Source organism: Nymphalis io, chromosome 22 (genome assembly GCF_905147045.1).
Source record: "Nymphalis io chromosome 22, ilAglIoxx1.1, whole genome shotgun sequence".
NCBI classification, from domain to species: Eukaryota; Metazoa; Arthropoda; class Insecta; order Lepidoptera; family Nymphalidae; genus Nymphalis; species Nymphalis io.
This window is the reverse complement of record NC_065909.1, coordinates 720,746-741,370: the sequence shown is the minus strand read 5'-3', so window position 1 is coordinate 741,370 and position 20,625 is coordinate 720,746. Positions and strand designations below refer to the sequence as shown.

Here is a 20,625-nt window from a genome sequence, read left to right as displayed (position 1 = left end):
ACTTAAATGCAATTGTTAATATTTAAAATTTCATAGTTTACTATGTTGCATTCTATCAAGTTAAGCAAATAATAAATTCAAGGGGAATTTTTCTAAATACATTAAAACTATATAAATAATTAGATTTACTTTTTTACTGGTAAGAAATAACTATATACAAGCTGTCTTGATTACATTGTTATTTAAAGTCCATTAGACTTTTAAATATTTTTTTTAGTAGGAAAATAAGTGGTAAATTATAATTCTATCACAAATCATCATCAAAAGATTTAGTAGGCATTACTATTTATGAATTTTATACATTTTGTAATGTTCATATTTTATAATAGGCAACAATTTTAGATGTATAAGGTATTAAATGAGTGATTTTAAAAAAAAACAATTTATAGAATTGAACTAAATAATTGTATTTGTCAGTGATCTCACAATACACATCTCTCACAGAATTAAGTGATAAGTAATACATCCAGAATTTTAAAGTAGTGTTTACAATAAATAAAACAAATTAAATGGAAACAATTCAACTTAACAATATCTATAGCGCTTTTCAACTTAGAATTTATAATCTGTAACAAATACGAATTGAATTTAACGTGCCCACTCCCATCCAGTCATCACATTCACAACACAAAATATAATCGAACTCAACATTCAGCCGACCAAAACCTGAACTATGAGTCTTTATGCTTATTATAAAATTCATCTAAATATTTCTTATAGGCGGGTTGGTTGTTCCATAGATATGATGCTTGCTGATTTAAGGGACTCTGTGTGTTGGGCTCAGCTAGCAAGCTTTGTATCGATAATAAAACTGTACGGACGTCATAAAGAGCCGTCCATTTGTCCTTTAATATATCCAAACATATTGATCCACATCCGTCTACATTGGGGTGAAAGCAAGGTGTCAAGAATTTCACTACAGGTGGTGCATAAGGATATGAATTTGGAAATTCCAGGGACAGTTTGTACTTGTGGCCCGCGTAAACGGTCTCCAGTGGACCGTTGATCGTTCCAATCCATTTAAAAAGATTTTCACTTTCTGGAAACGCTGATATCCCTTTGTCTGCACATCGCATCAACTCCATAAGTTCCTTCTGCAATCTGTCAGAACGGATTACAGTAAGTAATTTGCCAATATAAAGAATGATAATTATTAAATATGAAAAAATCTTACCGTTTGCTAACAGCGTGATTATCCTTTAATTTGATGGTGTCCTCATTCTGTTTGGCGGGATTCGACGAGGACGCGTAATGAGGGTTAATATTTTGAGCCATAATATTCCAAAAAATCGAAATAAGATATCACTCGTTGTCTGTTAGGAGAATACGACTTCCTGTTAATTTTAAAAAGCTCAAATTTTATTGGATATTTCATTCGTTTGACAGCAAAGCACTAATGGCGTCAATCAACGAGCATAGACTATACACGTAACAGTGGTTTAATATTGAAATGAATGTGTCAAGTTAATTTTAATTGAAAATCAATAAATTATATTATACATATTATTATAGGCTTTGACAAAAAAGCACTTATCTTTTGTATATAAGATATTTTTTTTAATTTTTATATTCATTCTATCCAATATTCTATCGTATATTAATTGAATATTTATTTAGTGTTTTTGTTACAGAATGTAAATGCTTATAATCGCTTAATAATAAATTTTAACGAAACTTAATATTTCATGTATCTTTTTATTAGTATTATATGATTATAATATTACTTTTGACCCGTTTACATGTTAGGTAAAGGGGTGGTTGACAGAAGATAGGAATGATAAAAGTAACATACTGCATATGTCCTTCCTTGAGTACCTACTCTTTACCAAAATTTATCATAATCGGTTCAGTGGCTTAGCTGTGAAGGCATAACAGACTGACATTTTTCATAATTTATTTTATTTTGGACAACCAACAGTAGATACATTAGTTATACAGTTCAATAGAGGTTGAAAAGGTTTTTTGACAAATGTTGTAGTAATTATAGGTTATCACATCATTCGTAAAAGCATCACATTATACATAGTCATTGAATAAAGTTAATAGTTAACATTTACAAGTCCATAAAAATACAAATACATTAACATCACTAAAATTATTAAAAATATTTTGAAATTATTATTAAGATTTGACATTAAGATTGAATATTTATATAAACTTACATATTAATTTAGAGAACAAAAGAAAAGCAAAAAAAAAGCAATTTTAGAGAACAAAAAAAAATTATAAGTCAGTGAATAATAAGTCAAGTTGGGTCGATTGCAAGATAGTTCAACGAGGGCATCTGTTTAGGTGGGGTGCATGTCAGTCACCTCCACGTGGTGCACCCTGGGCAACGGGGTCGACCAGCAATCCGATGTTTTTCCGGAATGCTTGTCGATCGCGGCTGAGACTGACGCGGCGGAAGTGTCGCTCCTGGGACTTCTCTGTTGCGCAGAGTGGACCAGCGAGCGGCTTCGTGGCAAATAGGAGGACTGCGGGGTCCTTTCGGGCCGCCGGAGAGAGGAGGAGTTGGTCTCTGGAGTCCTTTCGGGCTGCCGGAGACAGGAGGAGTAGAGGAGTAGAGGAGGAGGGAGAGGCGGGTTCGTCCAGTTTCGGTGTCGATGCTGGGCGGACAGACTTCGGTCACCGCCTTCTCAAACTCGTTTCCCCATCCAGGCGCCAGCCTGTGGTGGGACCGAGGGCCTTGCCTTCACCGGCCGGGTCGAGAGGAGAAAACCTCAATAAAAAACAACAGGTGTGTCGCTCACCCAAAGCGACGGCCGCAGGTGGGGTCGCGGTGGTGTGCTAACGCGTTCCCGTAACCCCGCCACCATGCGGTGAGAACTAATACTATTGTATAAATCTGATAAACGGGGTATAAGTGATATTTTTCCTAATTGCGTCCTGTATGTTCTTGTCTGTAAAAGATTACCTATTCGTCCTGTATTGCTACGAGGTAAATAGTAAGCCGAGATGGCCCTGTGGTAAGAACGCGTGAATCTTAACCGATGATCGTGGGTTCAAACCCGGGCAAGCACCACAGAATTTTCATGCGCTTAATTTGTAATTATAATTCATCTCGTGCTTTACGGTGAAGGAAAACATCGTGAGGAAACCTGCATGTGTCTAATTTCACTGAAGTTCTGCCACATGTGTATTCTACCAACCCGCATTGGAGCAGCGTGGTGGAATAAGCTCCAAACCTTCTCCTCAAAAAGAGGAGGGGAGGCCTTTAGCCCAGCAGTGGGACATTCACAGGCTGTTACGGTTACGGTTACGGTAAATAGTAGGTATGGCCAATAACTCTGGAATGTCAATATTATTATTTAAAATATAATATAAAAAAGTAAGAAATAAAAGTGACCTCCGAGATTCAAGACTTGTTCTGTTAAAATATTTAAGCCTCTCACTATATGAATGTTGACTAGTTTTAAATCTAAACGACATATGCTTCAGAAACCGCTTTTGAACTCGCTCAATTCTGTCAATGTTTATCCTGTAATAAGGTGCTCAGATTATACAACAGAATTCAAGTCTATAACGAACATAGCTGTCAAAGAGTTACCATCGCATTTATAATATTAGTATAATAATAAAGGCCACGGCGGCCAATCTAAAGAGAGATTAGCCAACTATGCCGAAGATATTGTAGTGCACAAGTGTGTGCGCAAACACAAGTGCACTCTCTATTCTCTAAGTCTCATAAATCGATGCGATGGCAATCCGACACGACCGGAAAGAGTTCAGGTGCAGGACCAACGGCTTTACGTGCTTTCCGAGGCACGGGTGTGTACGCAATTCCAACTTCCAGACTGGGGCTGCTACTGAGAATTTTCTGACAGACAAACCCAAACACTTTTTATTGGCCCGACCTGGGAATTGTACCCAGGACCTCCGGGTCTGCAGCCTTACATCAAGCCACTAGACCAACGAGGCAGATAATATATAATAGTCTGAATATTAGTATAGATATAGATAATCAATAGTCCAACGGGCATAATTTATATCCGCCTATTTTTAAATACCTTAATGCGTGTAATTAAACTGTAAGTCCTCTAAATAGAAAACGTAGTACGTATATAAAACATAAAAAGAATTTAATAGCAAACTTTCACTTTCTTTTGTGCTTTAGATGTTCAATTACGCGTGAAATTGGGGTGAACGGTAGATGATGTGGTTTAGAGTGTGAATAATCTATAAAAGTTTCGAGCGGTTAAGATAAACCTTCAGTCGCTCTTAAGCTTTAAGTATAAACAAATAAATTACAATTTATTAATTATCTTGGAGGAATTATGCAGACTGTAAGTACATACTAATTTTTTTTTATTTTATTCGGTTCTTTTACGGATTTCTGTCTAATCTGTGTCTTTGCTTTTAGACATTGTCATTATGTCATTTCATGACTTATGCCATGTTATTTTATTATTCGTCAATTGTTTGTGAAGATAAAATACGTTTGCAATTTGTTTTGTGATTATTTCAAATATTAATAGTAAATAGTTATATTTCTTTTATAATGGCTTCAACAATTTACTATGAAAATTATATATTGTCGAATATTGAGTGCACAGATGTATCGGATTTGAAGAGCATTATTTCATCACAATATGGTGTTCATTCGGAAGATTTATTCGTTGTTATTAATGGTAAAAAAGCCACAGATGCATTGAATCTGCAAAATACCAAAAATGTCGTCAGAATTTACACAAGACTCGTTGGTGGGAAAGGAGGATTCGGATCTATGTTGCGTGCTATTGGCGCGCAAATTGAGAAAACCACAAATAGGGAAGCGTGTCGAGATCTTTCTGGGAGACGGTTACGTGATATCAACGAAGAGAAAAGATTAAGAAAGTGGTTGGAGGGTCAAGACGAGCGCGAACGGGAGGCTGTTGAAAGGAAACAGAAAAAGTTGGAACGGTTAATTGCTGAACCAAAAATAAATGTCAATTTGAATCCAGAGTATGAAAAAGAGCGTGAAGAGCTACCTGAACGTGTAAGTGCAGCTGTGGATGCTGGTTGGCAAGCAGCAGGTTCATCCAAAGAAGGAACAAAGCGGAAAATAGAAAATCATCAAAGTAAAAATAAAAAGAAGCCCAAATTATGGATAGATGCTGAGCTGTCAGACTGTTCATCTTTAAGCGAAGATGAAGAGGAAAAACTCAAGATAAATACGGCTCAAACTGTTTCAACAGACAGTGGAAATGAATCTGACCGAGCATCGGAGTGTAGTAAGGCCTAATTATATAGCAATTAAATATTCGACTTAGGATATACCAACTATAATATATCATTAGTGTGAAATATACATTAAGATTAAACTAAATTATATTATTATAAATGAAAATATGAATAACTGAGTTATTGTAGCTTACATTACTTCTATATAACCTGAATATATAATAAATAGCTTTTTTGATAAGTAAAACAACCAAAAAAACTCACTTATTTAAATGAAAATTGTTTTATTATTAAATATCATAATAGTGTAAGCCACTAGATATAAAATTAAACAATAAATTAATGGATAAGTTAAATAACACTTATCTATTCTTGGAAAAAATAATTATTATATAAAAAAAATTAACAATAAATTTGCTCATCTATATAATGTAATTTAACAAATAGGACTTTGATACAAAACAGAACAACATTCTTTGTAAAAATAAATAAACAAAAAGAAATGTTCATTCATATTGCATTAATCGTGTTTCTATAAGTTGAGTGCAAAATATTTTGCCAACAATCAAAAACTATTGTTACATGTATCGTTATTTATTTTAATGATTTCTTAATGTCTTTGTAAGTATATAACTAAGATTGTCGTATCTATGTGATTAAAATTATTTCTGTTTATATAAAATGTCTTACTATTTGAAAAATAATTTTATTTTGAAGCCTTGTTTAATTTTTCCACATTTCATTAAAAAAGAATATAATGTTTTAGAGGGAAAACTTTTACAAATTTTTCTAATTGTATCTTAGTAATAAAGTGTTTTTTAAATAGACTGACATTTTAACCAAATATTTGGTTCATTGTTGTTCACCTACAACTAAGTTGCTAGAGGTTCAAAACGACAAAAACTGCCACTTAATCACAATATGTAAGGAGTTATAATGTAAGATTATGAAATAAATTCAGTTGTATTAAAAATCTCTTTGTTTTATTCATTTACTTTTCATTAAACTCTTGTAACAACACCATTTATGACTGATTTCGATATATTGAGAAGACAGTTATTACTTTTTTTTTAAATTATTACAGAGAGTGATTTGGTGTACCCTGTTTCTTCTATCTCTCTTGGCAATGGTCGCGACCAGACCTCAAGAATCAGAGTACGATGATGGAGACGAAATAGCTGATGACAGAAAAGGTAAAGTTATAATAAAGTGCTGTAAATATTTTAATATTTTTCGTTTTTTGATAAACTACTAATATTAACATAACTACAGATTATAAAACAAAGTGCTATTAAATCGAGTTAATATTACGAACATTGATTAATATCTATACACATAGATAATGTTTTGTTTAAATATTTACATTATAACTTAATTATAATACAATACCTACATTATTTTCAGATGAGGTAGGCCGCGTACAAATTAAGGTTTACCGAGGACCAACAAAGCACGATGGATACGCTCCATGGGGCTTTTGGGTGAAACAGCCATCTGACGAGGAATAGAGAATATGCTATATTTTTCTGGTAGGCGCTATCGCGCTACTTTACCAACATAATGTTTTTAAATTAAAGAATAGCTCTACGCTCTGTTTACTGTTATAGTTGCTTGTAATACATATTTTTTTGAGGTTCTATAACATGGATACAGATAATTTACTTTAGATAAGACTTAGTTTTAAATAATTTTACTATAATTAAAAGTAAAAGCTATGCTATTTCAGAAATCATTTATAATCAATATATGCATGTAAAAAGAAGTATGTATGTAATTTTTAAAATAATTTCTTATGATTAATTAAAGGGCTAAGGGTGTACAACCAAAGATTATATATTAATAGAATATTTTTATATTTAGTATAATTTGTTGATTCAAATAAAGTTTATTTTTCTTAAGTGCATTAACTGATTTTATTTTAAATAATTAATTCAAACATTTAAATATACACAATTTATAAAAAATGTAATTGTAATTTATAAAAAATATCTTTGCCGTCAATTATTTAATTAATTTTATATATTCGTTTTAAGTTTTAGAAGAAGATCTTTCCTTTTCCTTTAGAAGAAAATCTGTTATTTTTTGATTAATGACATCTTACATCCCGTACAAATTGAGGAGACTATGAAACTATTTTTTTTATTATTTTTTTTAATTTTATTTATTTTAAGGACCACTAGTAGCTACTACATGTTTTAATGACAAATGTAAAACAATTTAGTGAAAATAGCTAACATGTGAAGCTTTTTAAAGTAGCCACAACAATTACAATATTTGTTTTAAAAATACATTAACACATAATTATAGCAACATGAGTAGAAAGATTAAAAAAAAAAAGTCCAAATTGGTACAAATTAAAGATCATAAAAAAATAAACATGCACTTAATAAAATTAAAATTAATAACACAAATAGTTTGAAATTGATATAGGTACAAATTAAAATTAAATAATTCATTAAATTCATGCAAAGTTTACGTTACAAAAAAATTACTAAAAATATACTAATTAATACAAAATAAAATTAAGATAACATTATTTATTATTTATTTATTTATTTATTATTTATTTGCATCTCTCAACAATTCTAGCGCCCGTCTACGATAAATCATGGCAGAGTCATTAAAAATATCTAGATCTTGACAAAAACCATTGTACAACCGTGATGATCTAGGCATTGGTGCATTACATCCTAATTTCGTTTTTGATATTCTGACATCAAAAGTGCCCAGAAAACTACGAACATTGCGCCTTGGAATACGATAGTATATCTTTTCAAGTAAGTAAGTACAGTCGATCTCGTTACGAATTATCTTAAATAGGAAAGAGAGATCTAATAATTGTCTGCGTACAGAGAGACTATCCATATTAAAGTCTTTCAAGAGATTGCTGTAATTTTTATTAGATTTATTGTATGAGGTTTTTTTGTTTCTGGATAGATGATATACAAATCGCTTCTGTATTCTCTCTATACGCAGACGATGTACATTGTAACAAGGATTCCACACTACACTACCGTACTCCAGTACACTACGCACGTAAGCGTTATAGATTATATTTTTCGTGTTATTCGTGAAGTGTTTACCATTTCTAATTAAAAATCCTAACGTTTTGGAACTTTTCGTAATTATTTTATTGAAGTGCGGGACAAAAGTAAGCTTGTCATCAAAAATGACACCCAAATCACTTATTTCAAAAACTTCCTCCAACTTGATGTTATCAATGCTATATATTGTTTTGATTATATTGAGCTTTCGCGTAAATTTTATATGCTTGCATTTACTGACGTTTAATTCCATTTTATTATTTTTACACCAATTATATATAGCATTAATATCCACCTGTAAGAGCTCTGAGTCAGCTAAGTTGTTTATTACTTTTGTTAATTTTAAATCGTCCGCAAATAAAAATACTCTACTATAATGTACCGTATCGCAAATATCATTAATGAAGACATTAAAGAGCCAAGGTCCTAAGTGTGACCCTTGAGGAACCCCGGAGCAGGCTTTATATAGACTCTATATAAAGCCTGCTCCTATAACTATAATGTGAATGACATTAAAACTGTCAATTTAAAAATAATGGTTTCAAGAAATGATTGATTATTTAAAAGTGGATTTTAATTGAATTAATATTATTTTAGCGATTAATGAATGTGCAGTGGTTGGACAGTAACTTTTAATTATATATAATATATTAGAAAAGTATTTGTGTAAAAGGTAAACCAACTATTTTTAAATAAAGTTTTCGCGCTAATTTTGCTCTCCGTGAAATGTTATCGTGATTCGTTGAAAAACATATTTTGATTCAGACTAGTATATCGCAATTAATATAATTAGGAATGAATATGAATATATAACACTTATAATACATACTGGCAAAGCTTGCGTGAAATTCATTTTGTGACGAAAATCTTTCAAAATCTGCCTATTTAACGTACATAATGCCTGTTACACATTGAATATTTAGATTAAAACAAACAAATGGTAACTCGCAATTAGTCATATAAACTTACAGAGGTAGAGTTTCTGTTTAATCGTAATTTTAAAACATGTTTGTTTCGGCCATAGCGTAAATATTTAATGGTTTTTTTTTGCTTAATACGGATTTTACACATTTCAATACCGCACTATACCGTGAATAGTTGTTTGTATTCGTTATGTGTGTGTCTTTGTCTCGCTGTTATCTGTTATGGTGTGCAACAAAGCATGTTGTAGATTGTTAAAGCGTATTTTAGATGACGTAAAAATTAACTGTTAAACTATTTCTGTTCGCAAGGCTTATCTTTAATTTCGATTTAATTATCGAGACCGTGTACCCTTTATCCAGGGATTGATGAAGGTGACGGTACCCGACAGGATTCCAGCAATGGATTGCGTTTGACTGATGATTGATTGATATATCGGGTCGTTTATTAAAAACAGGGGGCCGATTTGACTATCCTAAAGTCGTCGCTCATTCCTTGATGACGACAAGCTAGAATTTTTCAAGGATAGTTTCTGTGTTTATATATATGCTATCTTAGAGGGAAACGGAAACGCAATGATATCGTGTTTACACAGATCACCTTTCGTCACTTTTTATCGATTTCGGGCGTAGACAGATAAGCTCCAAAAAGATAATAGATAAAAAAAACATATCGACAGCTTTAGTTTATTAAATCGGTAGTTATAGCTGAACAGTTAAACTGTGAAGTAATAATTACTAATATGTTTTATTAATATAATATTGTGTTATAGTAACAATAACTTAGTAGATGTACCCTTTACGTTCGACTCTTGTACATATAGTTATTTACATACTGTTATATAGTTATATGACGCTGTGATACTTCATTTAAATATTTAACGGGTACGTATAAACTTGTTTTTAGATATCTATGTTTGTTTTTTTTTTTCGCAATATGATTTAACACTGGCATGCACTGTCCGAATGAAGAAAAACGGCGATCCTGTGCGAAAAAGGATAAAAGTAATAAATAGTCTATCCAGTACTAATACTCATAGAAACTTACTTATCTATTGGGCTCGCATGACTCATCCCTTTGCGATACGTGAATACGCAATCGGTAAAAAATTAAAAATGTATTTTTTTATAAACGAACTTTGTTTTTTTTTAAATATACTTTGTTACATATATACTATATGAATACAAATATTATAAATGCGAAAGTATATATGCATATGTTATGTATGTATATATGGCCATGTACTCATATCGTGTGTGAACAACGAGTGCGAGTGAGACACAAAAAGTGCATGATTTTATTTATTATTAACACTTCTGACAAGTCGTTTGTATTCGAGTTAAATGGCTAATAAGATGTTGATAAAGATTGAGCATAGAATACACGTGCTTAATAACAGCACGCTTATTTCCCGCAGATGCTTTTTAATAAAATGTATGCTTCTAAGATTATTCGAACTTGTATGTGTACAAAAGAGCATGCTCTTTCATGGTCAAATGTATGTTTATTGAATTAGCAATGAGTTATTATAAATGAATTAAATTGCTTAAAAAAATAGAGATCTGATTTATTGAAATTAAGATTTCCATCCAGTTTTGCAGTTTTAAGTTTATTAAAGGTAGTGTGCTTATTCGGCTTCTTCACAATGTTTTACTTCAATTTAAAGAATGTGATAAATAAGCGGTGCTTTGGTGGTATCTTATATATTAGGTATCCGAATCTGCGATCTTCATTTAAAAGCCACATGGTTGCTCTACCATGGAATCTGCTCTTCTTATAACGTACTACCTGGTAGTAATTAAGCATGCTCGTAGCATGCACTAGCATGCTCCAGGCCTTAAGACGATTTGTAAACAGTGTATAACTGTAACAGGTGTTACAGCTTTCACTCGGTGTTTTACGATTTCGGTGTACTAGTGTGTTTTATTCGAGCAAGTTATGTAATATTCAATATATATAGTATTTTTGACACAGGAATAAACGTTCCCTAGAAATGTGAATCGTATAACAAAACACAATTGTCTGTGTGTCTGTTATGTCATATGTGGTGTTTCTACAACAGGATCTTCGAATAAGTGCATAATATGGTTTCGGTAATTTAGTAAAATAAAAAGTCTAATACTGTCCCTGCTGTACTAAGGTCTGAAGTTTTGGTTTGTGTGAACGCGTATTCTGTAGATTTTTAATCGTGTAGAACGCGAAATGCTTTTATATAATGAAAGGGTAAAGGTCATACTTATATTATGTACTGGTGGTAGGGCTTTGTGCAAGCTCGTCTGGGTAGGTACCACCCACTCATCAGATATCCTACCGCAAAACAGCAATACTTGATATTGTTGTGTTCCGATTTGAAGGGTGAGTGAGCCAGTGTAATTACAGGCACAAGGGACATAAAATCTTAGTTCCCAAGGTTGGTGGCGCATTGGCTATAAGCGATGGTTGTCATTTCTTACAATGCCAATGTCTTAGGGCGTTTGGTGACCACTTACCATCAGGTGGCCCATATGCTCGTCCACCTTCCTATTCTATAAAGAAAACAAAAATATATTAAATAATTGATGATTAAATGAACAAACATTTCAATCATCAAAAAAAATTCCGCTGAGTTTCTTTCGCCGGTTCTTCTCAGGTCTGAACAGTTTATTTCCGAAACGGTGGTAGATTTATCATAATCAATAAGCAAGTGTAACGCTAAATTTAATAAAGATTTTTGACCTTGACTTTTTATTTTTAAAACAATCACCTACTGGTGGTAGGGCTTTGTGCAGGCCCGTCTGGATAGGTACCACCCACTCATCACATATTCTGTCGCTAAGCAGCAATAATTAGTATTGTTGTGTTCCGGTTTGAAGGCAGGCACAAGGGACATAATATCTCAGTTCTCAAGGTAGTTAGTGCATTGCCGGTGTAAGAAATGGTAATTATTTACATCGCCAATGTCTAAGGGTGGTGGTGACCATCAAGTGTCCCAGCTGTTCGTCCGATTGCCTATAAAATAAAAAAAAAACAAATAATTTAACAAACTAAATGTAAGAAAGTAAAGTTTAAAGTGACCATAAATCTTAATGTACCGAATACTCCTAAATCATCGTTTTACTCGGATCCTCCACAGCATACGCGTTTAGAAAAATTAGACAAGTAACTGACATTAATATGAATTGATTAGTATGTATATATATATATATTTAATGTTATAGTATATGATTTCAGATAAATGGGTGACAAAAGCGTACTTTGTCTGCAATATTTGAGTAAGTATTTATGTATGATATAAAGTTTTATACTCCATTAAGATGCCGTTATATTATAGTTTCATCTCAGTACCAAAACGATCAAGATATAAGCAGTACCAGTATTGGCATCCTTCATTTTTTCCTATCAAAGAGACCCGTAACAACCTGTGAATGTCTCAATGCTGGGCTCAATGCCTCCTCTCCCTTTTTTGAGGAGAAGGTTTGGTGGAAAAATCCACCACGCTGCTCTAGCGCAGGTTGGTGGAATACACATGTGGCAGAATTTCAGTCAAAATAGACACATGCAGGTTTCCTCACGATGTTTTCTTACACCGCAAAGCACGACATGAATTATAATCACAAATTAAGCACATTAAATTCAGTGGTGCTTGCCCGGGTTTGAACCCACGATTATCGGTTAAGATTCACGCGTTCTTCATCACTGGGCCATCTTGGCTTTAAAGAGAGCATTTAAAGTTTTTTTATCAAGATATTCCATTCTATTTCATTCCAGCAGGTCGGTGGATATATGTTGTAGAATTGCTTTAGCCGCGAGTAGGTTTTCTTACGATGTTTATTAAAAACACATATTTAGCAGCTCCACATACATACAAACATATTTAGTACTCAGCGGTGTTTTCCCATACATATAAGCTCACAGCCTTCGGTTAAGTTCCACGAATGTGGGTGAAGGGCTAGAGGACACTGCAGTTTTAAACGAGAGAGACACGAGTTCAAAAATACAAGTTAAAAACGATTCGTTTTGCTTACCGATAGTAGAATTATCTACGAGGCTGTTGATGAGTTTTTTCGGAGTTGGATTTGTTTTTTCAACACATAATTATTATTTTCGGGGAATGATCGACGAGTTTCGGACTGCTTAGACTGGAACTGCTTGTAGTGTGTTATTTTTATCCTCTAGTTCCACGTAAGAGAGGTATAACGGTTCGATTGGCGTTTATAACGATGACCTTAACGTCTCTGTTGTGCGCGTGGTGGCTGGCCGGTCCCACTGGCAGGGCGCTTCTACCACCACTACCGGTGCAGCAGCTGGACCATTTGAGAATGAACAGGAATTTGAAGAGCTACCTCGATAATATGTAAGATATGTTTAGATTAAACTCTTTAAAAATCTGACTGACTACTGGGGTAGTGCCATCACAATTTAATACTAAGAAAGTAATTTTGAAAATTTTACTGCTAAGGTGTTGATGAAGGATAAACATTTGTATGAAAGCACTTCATATTGGACGCGAGCGAAGCCGCCGTAAAGCGCCAGTATAATATATTATTGTAATGTAATCTATCATTTATCTCGTATTATTCTCCTTGCAGTGACGTTCTCATCCAACCGTCGTCCACTGTGTGCTCACAGAAAAAGGACATACCGATTTTAGTGTTAGTGACGTCATCGCCGTCTCGCTTCGAGCAACGAGAGGCGATCAGAAGCACGTGGGCGAGGCATCTGCCGACGTACTTCATAATGGGTTTGAATGGACCCTCTGTGGAAGATTTAATGGTAAGCGGTTTATTTAATTGACGTGCCCTTCTCACGTACTTGGTTATAGAGCTTGCGGCAAGACAGTTTGCACTACACAAGGTACCACACACTAATCACCTATTCGATCGCCAAACAGCAATACTTGCTTGCTGTCTTGAACTTGGTGTGTTCAAGTTTGAAGGTGGTGATCACTTACTATCAAGCGGCCTATTGGCTATCTATTGTACATCAGGACTGCACGATCTTTGCTTTAGCGATAATGGCGCCTATTGCACCTCATGCAACTATTTTAGTTTTAGAGAATATGGAATTTAGTGTGAGAGACAGAAAAACAGAGCACATCTTAAAAGAAAGGTAACAATATAAAATTTGTATCGTTGTGTATACTTCGCTCTCTTTTGTTTTAGTTTTTTCTTTCAGAGCGAAATATATACATCTCTTTCTCTTTACGTCAATATTTTTCTTCTTTCTCACGCAACAAAATGTACCAAGACGTGAAGCATCGTTTATCGAATTACCGCCTAGGAAGTCTCACTTCAAACAAATGTATAAATAAATTAATTATAAATAAATTGTTTAGTACACGTTTAGTACTTATGTTGAAGGTATATAAGTTATATTTTATTCATTTTGGAAAAAAACTATATAAAATATATAAAATGAAATAAACAAAGTTACCAATATTAAACTAAGACATACTATATTAAAGACTAATATTAAAAGCAAAAAGACGGTAGTGTAAGTTACTCAGGACGTGTCGAGCTTCACGGTAGCACGCGAAAGCGATCCTGTGGCGCTCTACGTTAAGACGGAAAGGGTACCGCTGGTTTTTTAGTGGGTATTCCGATTTACGGGGTGCGCTTGGCGCGTTGGACACCGGCGAGCTCCACATATCCCCCCCTCCCACTGTTCCCGTAGGTGAAATGCGTAACGCATTTTCCCGGCGATAAAAATAAAATAAGGATGTGTCGAGCTTCATTTTTCTACTTACTGTTTTCACTAGGTAATTTTTTTCGCTCAGGTAGATAATTACGTAGAAGCAAAGAAGTATAGTGATGTTATAATATACAATTTTCAAGATCACTACCAGAACTTGACTCTGAAGACAGCGCTCATGCTGAAGTGGACCCTGGAGCACTGCCCCACGGAGCTCATGCTCTTCAAGACTGATGACGATGTGCTGGTGAACCCTTGGACGATGAAACTGGTTTTGGATGAGACTTCGGGGAAAGATCTTGTAGGTAGTTATCATTTTTATATATTTACTGACTTTATCTACTGGCTATATATATATATATAAGGCAGAAGTCCTGGGTCCAAACGCGGTGAAGGGGAATTTGCATATATCGAATGAAAATCCACCCACACCCATTGAAGCAACGCCACGGTTTAAGATCTATAGCTTCTCTTAAAAAGAGGGGGCCTTAACCCAGCAGTAGGACATTTTTAGGCAGTTACTGGACAGTGAGTGTTTACCACCTCGTTAAAATTGGCTCGATAAGAAATATGCCATATATTACATTGTAAATAAGATGTCATGTACCTTGTGTGTCTGTTTAATTTGTATTTGTAATTCATTTCGTTTTGAGCGGTCAATGAATATAATGAGGGGTCCTACCATATGTTTACGGTGGTAGGGCTTTGGCAAGCCCGTCTGGGTAGGTATCACCCACTCATCAGATATTCTTCCGCAAAACAGCAGTACTTGGTATTGTTGTGTTCTGGTTTGAAGGGTGAGTGAGCCAGTGTAATTACAGGCACAAGGGACATAACATCTTAGTTTTCAAGGTTGGTGGCGCATTGGCGATGTAAGAGGTGGTTAACATTGCTTACAATGCCAATGTCTATGGGCGTTGGTGAGCACTTATCATTAGGTGGCCCTTATGCTCGTCCGCATACCAAATTATAAAAAAAGTGTATTTATTACTGGAACAGCATGGTGGAATTATCTCCAGACCTTCAGAAATAACGGATTTCTAAAACCAATGGACGATATTTGTCAGTGGTGGGACATACTGTAATATACAGTAGCACTGTAGCCGTATAGCCCTTCAAGGTAGACGGTTCATGCTGCTACCGTCGGCAGTGCCACACCAAACGATTGATATGAAAGCGCAATAAGGTGCCAACTTTTTAAAAACCTTACTGTTTATTTATTATATCACTTTTCTTTGAGCTAGGAATATTTGCAGAACTCGATATTTATAATAGAATGCCTTGGATTTGTTATGGTATTTTTTTTCTATTAGGATATAGGAAAATGAACAACTACCTTCATCGCGACGAGTACAGCAAGTGGTACTCGCCCCGGTGGCTGTACCGACAAGATTTCATCTCCGAGTATCTCTCCGGGACAGGATATCTCATAAATGGTGAGTGTATAAGTCGTAATGTTTTTTATATATTGATAATATTTTATAGAGGAAATGAATAAGGTAGTATCAGAGAGGTAAGTGCAAACATATTCTTTTTTTTTTTTATAGAATAGGAAGGCGGACGAGCATATGGGCCACCTGATGGTAAGTGGTCACCAACGCTCTTAGACATTGGCATTGTAAGAAATGTCAACCATCGCTTACATATCCAATGCGCCACCAACCTTGGGAACTAAGATCTAATGTCCCTTGTGCCTGTAATTACACTGGCTCACTCACCCTTCAAACTGGAACACAACAATATCAAGTATTGCTGTTTTGCGGTAGAATATCTGATGAGTGGTGGTACCTACCCAGACGAGCTTGCACAAAGCCCTACCACCAGTATTCTATTTTCCATTACTCTCTCAATGTGATGGGTCACTCGAAGAGATCAGGCGGATGACGAGAGCTTTAAGTTCTTACTCTTTTATATTTTGTGTTAGTTTTCGTCCGCGGCTTAACGTAACAAAATCTGTTTAGCGGTGATAGATAGACATATAATAGATAGACAGAGACAACAGTCACAATTACTGTCCCGTTTATAATGTATAGTATACATGTGATTCATTTTTTATAATTATTCGTACTTAATGTGTTTCTAGGTGGTAGGGCTTTGTGCGAGCGTGTCTGGGTATTGACGTGTTCTTGTTTGAATGGCGAGTGAGCCAGTGTAACTACAGACACAAGACAAAATCTTAGTTAACAAAGTTATATATGGTAAAAACGTCGCCAATGTCTAAGGGCGGTTGTGACCACTTACCACCAGGTGACCCACTTGCCGGTCCGCCTGTAATATAAAAATCATTTCTCACGCCTTTTTTTTTTTCTCTCGCCGTGGAAACCTTTAGAAAGGAAATGGGGGTTCGTACGCCTCGTCTAACATGTCAGCTGTGATTGAAGTTATTATATGAATGGCTGTATATATTTAAATGTGGCATTTGGTTGGCAGTTCCAAAGTAGATGTGTCTCTCTTCAGGTAAACATATAAAGAAGATACTGGAGACGGCATTCGAGGTGCCGATGATTAACTTAGAGGACGTCTACTTCACGTATCTCGTGGCGAAGCTAAAACTGGGGCTCAACCTGACCCACGAGCGCAGGCTGAGCCCTTACAAGCCGCTGGGGGGAGGGTGCTGCCTGTACCGGGGGCTGGCGTCCGCGCACAGCCTGGCGGCGGGGGAGATGCGCGATGTATGGCCGAGTATCGAGAGCTCGGGGGCGGAGAGCTATTGTGATTATTTTTTTAATAATCACAATAGCTCTGCAATTTGGAGTGAGTGGTTTTTGTATTGATTTAGTGGAACGGAACGAGAACACATGTTAACTTACGTTTGTTTGTTACGCTTACACGTTTTAACTTCTGAATCGATCATCTTTAAATTTCGAATACTCTTTCAAGGGTATGGACTAGTATAGTTAGCACGTGCCCCCCCACACGTGGGCGGATACCAGTATCGAATATATTCAAATCCAACAATTTCAATTCAACTTACTTTTAAAGCTATAAATTGTTATATTTTTCGAAGGAATGTAGTATGTTTGTATTTTTTTATAGAATAGGAAGGCGGATGAGCATTTGGGCCACCTGATGGTAAGCGGTCACCAACGCCCATAGACATTGGCATTGTAAGAAATGTTAAGCATCGCTTACATCATCAATGCGCCACCAACCTTGGGAACTAAGGTGTGTATTTAATCGGACCTTGGGAACTAAGAACTAAGATATTATGTCCCTTATTACTGTAGTTACTCTAACCTTCCAACCTGGACAAAAGAATATTATATATCGCTGTTTGCTGGTAGAATATCTGATGAGTGAGTGGTACCTACCCGGACGGGCTTGCACAAAGCTCTATCACCGAGTATCAAGACTATTCTGTAAGAACAAACTCGAAAATCACAGAACGTTCAATACAGAACAGCAGAAAACGTTCGAGAAATGTCAGAAAGTTATATGCCGTAACAGCCTGTGAATGTCCCACCGCTGGGCTAAAGGCCTCCTCTCCTCTTTTTGAGGAGAAGGTTTGGAGCTTATTCCACCACGCTGCTCCAATGCGGGTTGGTAGAATTCACATGTGGCAGAATTTCAGTGAAATTAGACACATGCAGGTTTCCTCACGATGTTTTTCTTCACCGTCAAGCACGAGATGAATTATAATAACAAATTAAAAATATGAAAATTCAGTGGTGCTTGCCCGGGTTTGAACCCACGATCATTGGTTAAGATTCACGCGTTCTTACTACTGGGCCATCTCGGCTATCTGAGTAATACACGAACACACGCGTCATAAGTCGTTCGTCACCATTCAACAGTATATATGTTGAGAAGTTTTTATTATATATCTTGTTTATATAATTGGCGATTGTAAATATGACCTAAGTACTTTTAATTTATGCTATATTTTAAGTTTGTGGTATCAGACACAAAGTGCTATTTGATCTCAATTATTTGATTACCTTATATTATTATGTAAATATTAGAAATAAATAATTATTTTTGATTTGTTTAGTTTATTAAAAATTTAATATCCTTACTTATAAAGGTACAAGAAGTGGTTACTTAAACAATGCTGTCTTCTTCTTTCGAATGTTAAATAAATACTGATAGAAAGAGATAGAGAAGTTTTTAATGAAACAACCGTTATGTAACGTTTATAAGTAAGGCTATATGTGAATAAACTTTTTGCTCGAATGTTTTGTTTTATTTAATCTGTAGTACAATCTTTCCTGTGACGTCACGATTGGGTATGGTAATCCTTTATTGCACACAATTTACAAACATATCATAACAAGTAGTACATACATTATCTTACAGTGATCTCTTCTAGGCAACTTCTGTAAAGGGAAATGTTTATGTTTTTTTGTCAGCCAGAATCATTAATCGGCCATAGTGTGCGAAGAACTTATACTTATAATTTATTGAAAGCTTATAAATTTAATACAAATATGTAATATACCAACATACATACTCTTATACACATATACACTTCTACATGCATACATAAATACATATAATAATAATAATATCCTGGGACATTTTTCACACACGGCCATCTGATCCTAAATTAAGCTTGTACAAAGTTCGTGCTATGGAAACCAGACAACTGATATACTACATATACTATTTTTTTTGTAAATACTTATATAGATAATTACACCCAGACTCAGACAAACAGACATGTTCATGCACACAAATGTCTATCCTGGGTGGGAATCGAACCCACAACCTTCGGCGTGAAAGGCAATTATCTACCAACCACGCCAACCGGCTCGTCAAAAAAAAAAATACATATAAGCTTATATAAGAAATAAATAACCATGTAATAATACAACATGCTATAGTTATATTGATGGATAATAATTATGCAAACTTTTAAAAATAGCTACGGATTCAGCTTGACGAATTTCTCGAGGCAGGGAATTCCATAGTTTGACCGCTTTAACCGTAAAGGAATTGCTGTATATTTTAGTGCAACTCAAGAGGGATCAGCAATTTATTGTCTTGCTCAGCTCAAATTGATTGGTGTATGAGACCCACGGAAGGTAAACCGCTCGTTTAGGTAGGTTGGAGTTTGAGGATGGTAGATTATAGTATATAACAAAAAAAGGACGTGCATATTTCGACGCAACCGTATTGGCAGCCACTTTAGTGTTTTACGATGCTGGGTAATATGATCATATTTACGTAAACCAAATATGAAGCGAATACACGTGTTCTGTAAGCGCTCTAGTTTATTTAGCAGTTCCTCAGAAATATCTAAATAGACCGAGTCGGCATAGTCCAATAGGGGTAATAGCAAAGAGTTCTCTGTAAAGAGTCTGGGTAGGTACCACCCACTCATCAGATATTCTACCGCAAAACAGCAATACTTGATATTGTTGTGTTCCGGTTTGAAGGGTGAGTGAGCCAGTGTAATTACAGGCACAAGGGACATAAAATCTTAGTTCCCAAGGTTGGTGGCGCATTGGATATGTAAGCGATGGTTGACATTTCTAACAATGCCAATGTCTAAGAGCGTTGGTGACCACTTACCATCAGGTGGCCCATATGCTCGTCCGCCTTCCTTTTCTATAAAAAAAAAAAAAAAGTTGACTAAGGCGAGTTTAACTCGAGAAGAACTGAGAGAGCCAATGGAGGAGGAAATTTTCGACTCATCTCTGCTACCTGAGGAACCCACGAGAGCAACTTATCTATTATTATCCCCAAATTTTTAATCATTGGGAACAGTGGAAGCGCTGTACCATTAAGAAGGATGGGAGGGAATTGGTATTGATAAATATTGTGTTATTGCTGGAAGCTGCCGATAATAGCAACCTGCGATTAGCTTGGATTTATACAATTTTTTCGA

At 35.1% G+C, this 20,625-nt stretch overlaps 3 protein-coding genes and 1 long non-coding RNA gene across 4 annotated transcripts; 3 read left to right on the top strand and 1 right to left on the bottom strand.

Annotated features, from left to right (window-relative positions):
* Window positions 1–380: 380 nt before the first annotated feature.
* On the bottom strand, window positions 381–1,405 carry LOC126777117 (ubiquitin-conjugating enzyme E2 C). Its single transcript, XM_050500014.1, has 2 exons — window positions 1,175–1,405; window positions 381–1,101 (listed from the first exon to the last, which is right to left on the bottom strand). Exons 1-2 carry the CDS (start codon window positions 1,273–1,275, stop codon window positions 672–674), a joined length of 531 nt encoding a protein of 176 aa, XP_050355971.1. The 5' UTR covers window positions 1,276–1,405; the 3' UTR covers window positions 381–671.
* A 2,986-nt stretch (window positions 1,406–4,391) lies between these two features.
* Window positions 4,392–6,127, top strand: LOC126777108 (replication stress response regulator SDE2). Its single transcript, XM_050500003.1, has one exon. It carries the CDS (start codon window positions 4,499–4,501, stop codon window positions 5,219–5,221), a length of 723 nt encoding a protein of 240 aa, XP_050355960.1. The 5' UTR covers window positions 4,392–4,498; the 3' UTR covers window positions 5,222–6,127.
* A 97-nt stretch (window positions 6,128–6,224) lies between these two features.
* LOC126777142 (uncharacterized) lies at window positions 6,225–6,707 on the top strand. Its single transcript, XR_007670019.1, has 2 exons — window positions 6,225–6,353; window positions 6,565–6,707. It is a non-coding gene; the product is annotated as an uncharacterized LOC126777142 (long non-coding RNA).
* Window positions 6,708–10,321: 3,614 nt separating this feature from the next.
* Window positions 10,322–19,796, top strand: LOC126777311 (beta-1,3-galactosyltransferase 5-like). Its single transcript, XM_050500314.1, has 7 exons — window positions 10,322–10,343; window positions 13,281–13,458; window positions 13,694–13,877; window positions 14,881–15,100; window positions 16,109–16,231; window positions 17,253–17,507; window positions 19,747–19,796. Exons 1-7 carry the CDS (start codon window positions 10,322–10,324, stop codon window positions 19,794–19,796), a joined length of 1,032 nt encoding a protein of 343 aa, XP_050356271.1.
* The last annotated feature ends 829 nt before the right edge of the window (window positions 19,797–20,625 follow it).

Excerpts from the sequence above, each read along its gene's own strand:
- LOC126777108 (XM_050500003.1), top strand. The coding sequence starts at position 4,499 with ATGGCTTCAACAATTTACTATGAAAATTATATATTGTCGAATATTGAG.
- LOC126777311 (XM_050500314.1), top strand. The coding sequence starts at position 10,322 with ATGCGAAAGTATATATGCATAT. Across the intron at positions 13,459-13,693 it reads AAGAGCTACCTCGATAATAT|TGACGTTCTCATCCAACCGT; the intron begins GTAAGATATGTT and ends TTCTCCTTGCAG. Across the intron at positions 13,878-14,880 it reads CCTCTGTGGAAGATTTAATG|GTAGATAATTACGTAGAAGC; the intron begins GTAAGCGGTTTA and ends TTTTTCGCTCAG.
- LOC126777117 (XM_050500014.1), bottom strand. The coding sequence starts at position 1,275 with ATGGCTCAAAATATTAACCCTCATTACGCGTCCTCGTCGAATCCCGCC. Across the intron at positions 1,102-1,174 it reads AATCACGCTGTTAGCAAACG|ATTGCAGAAGGAACTTATGG; the intron begins GTAAGATTTTTT and ends CCGTTCTGACAG.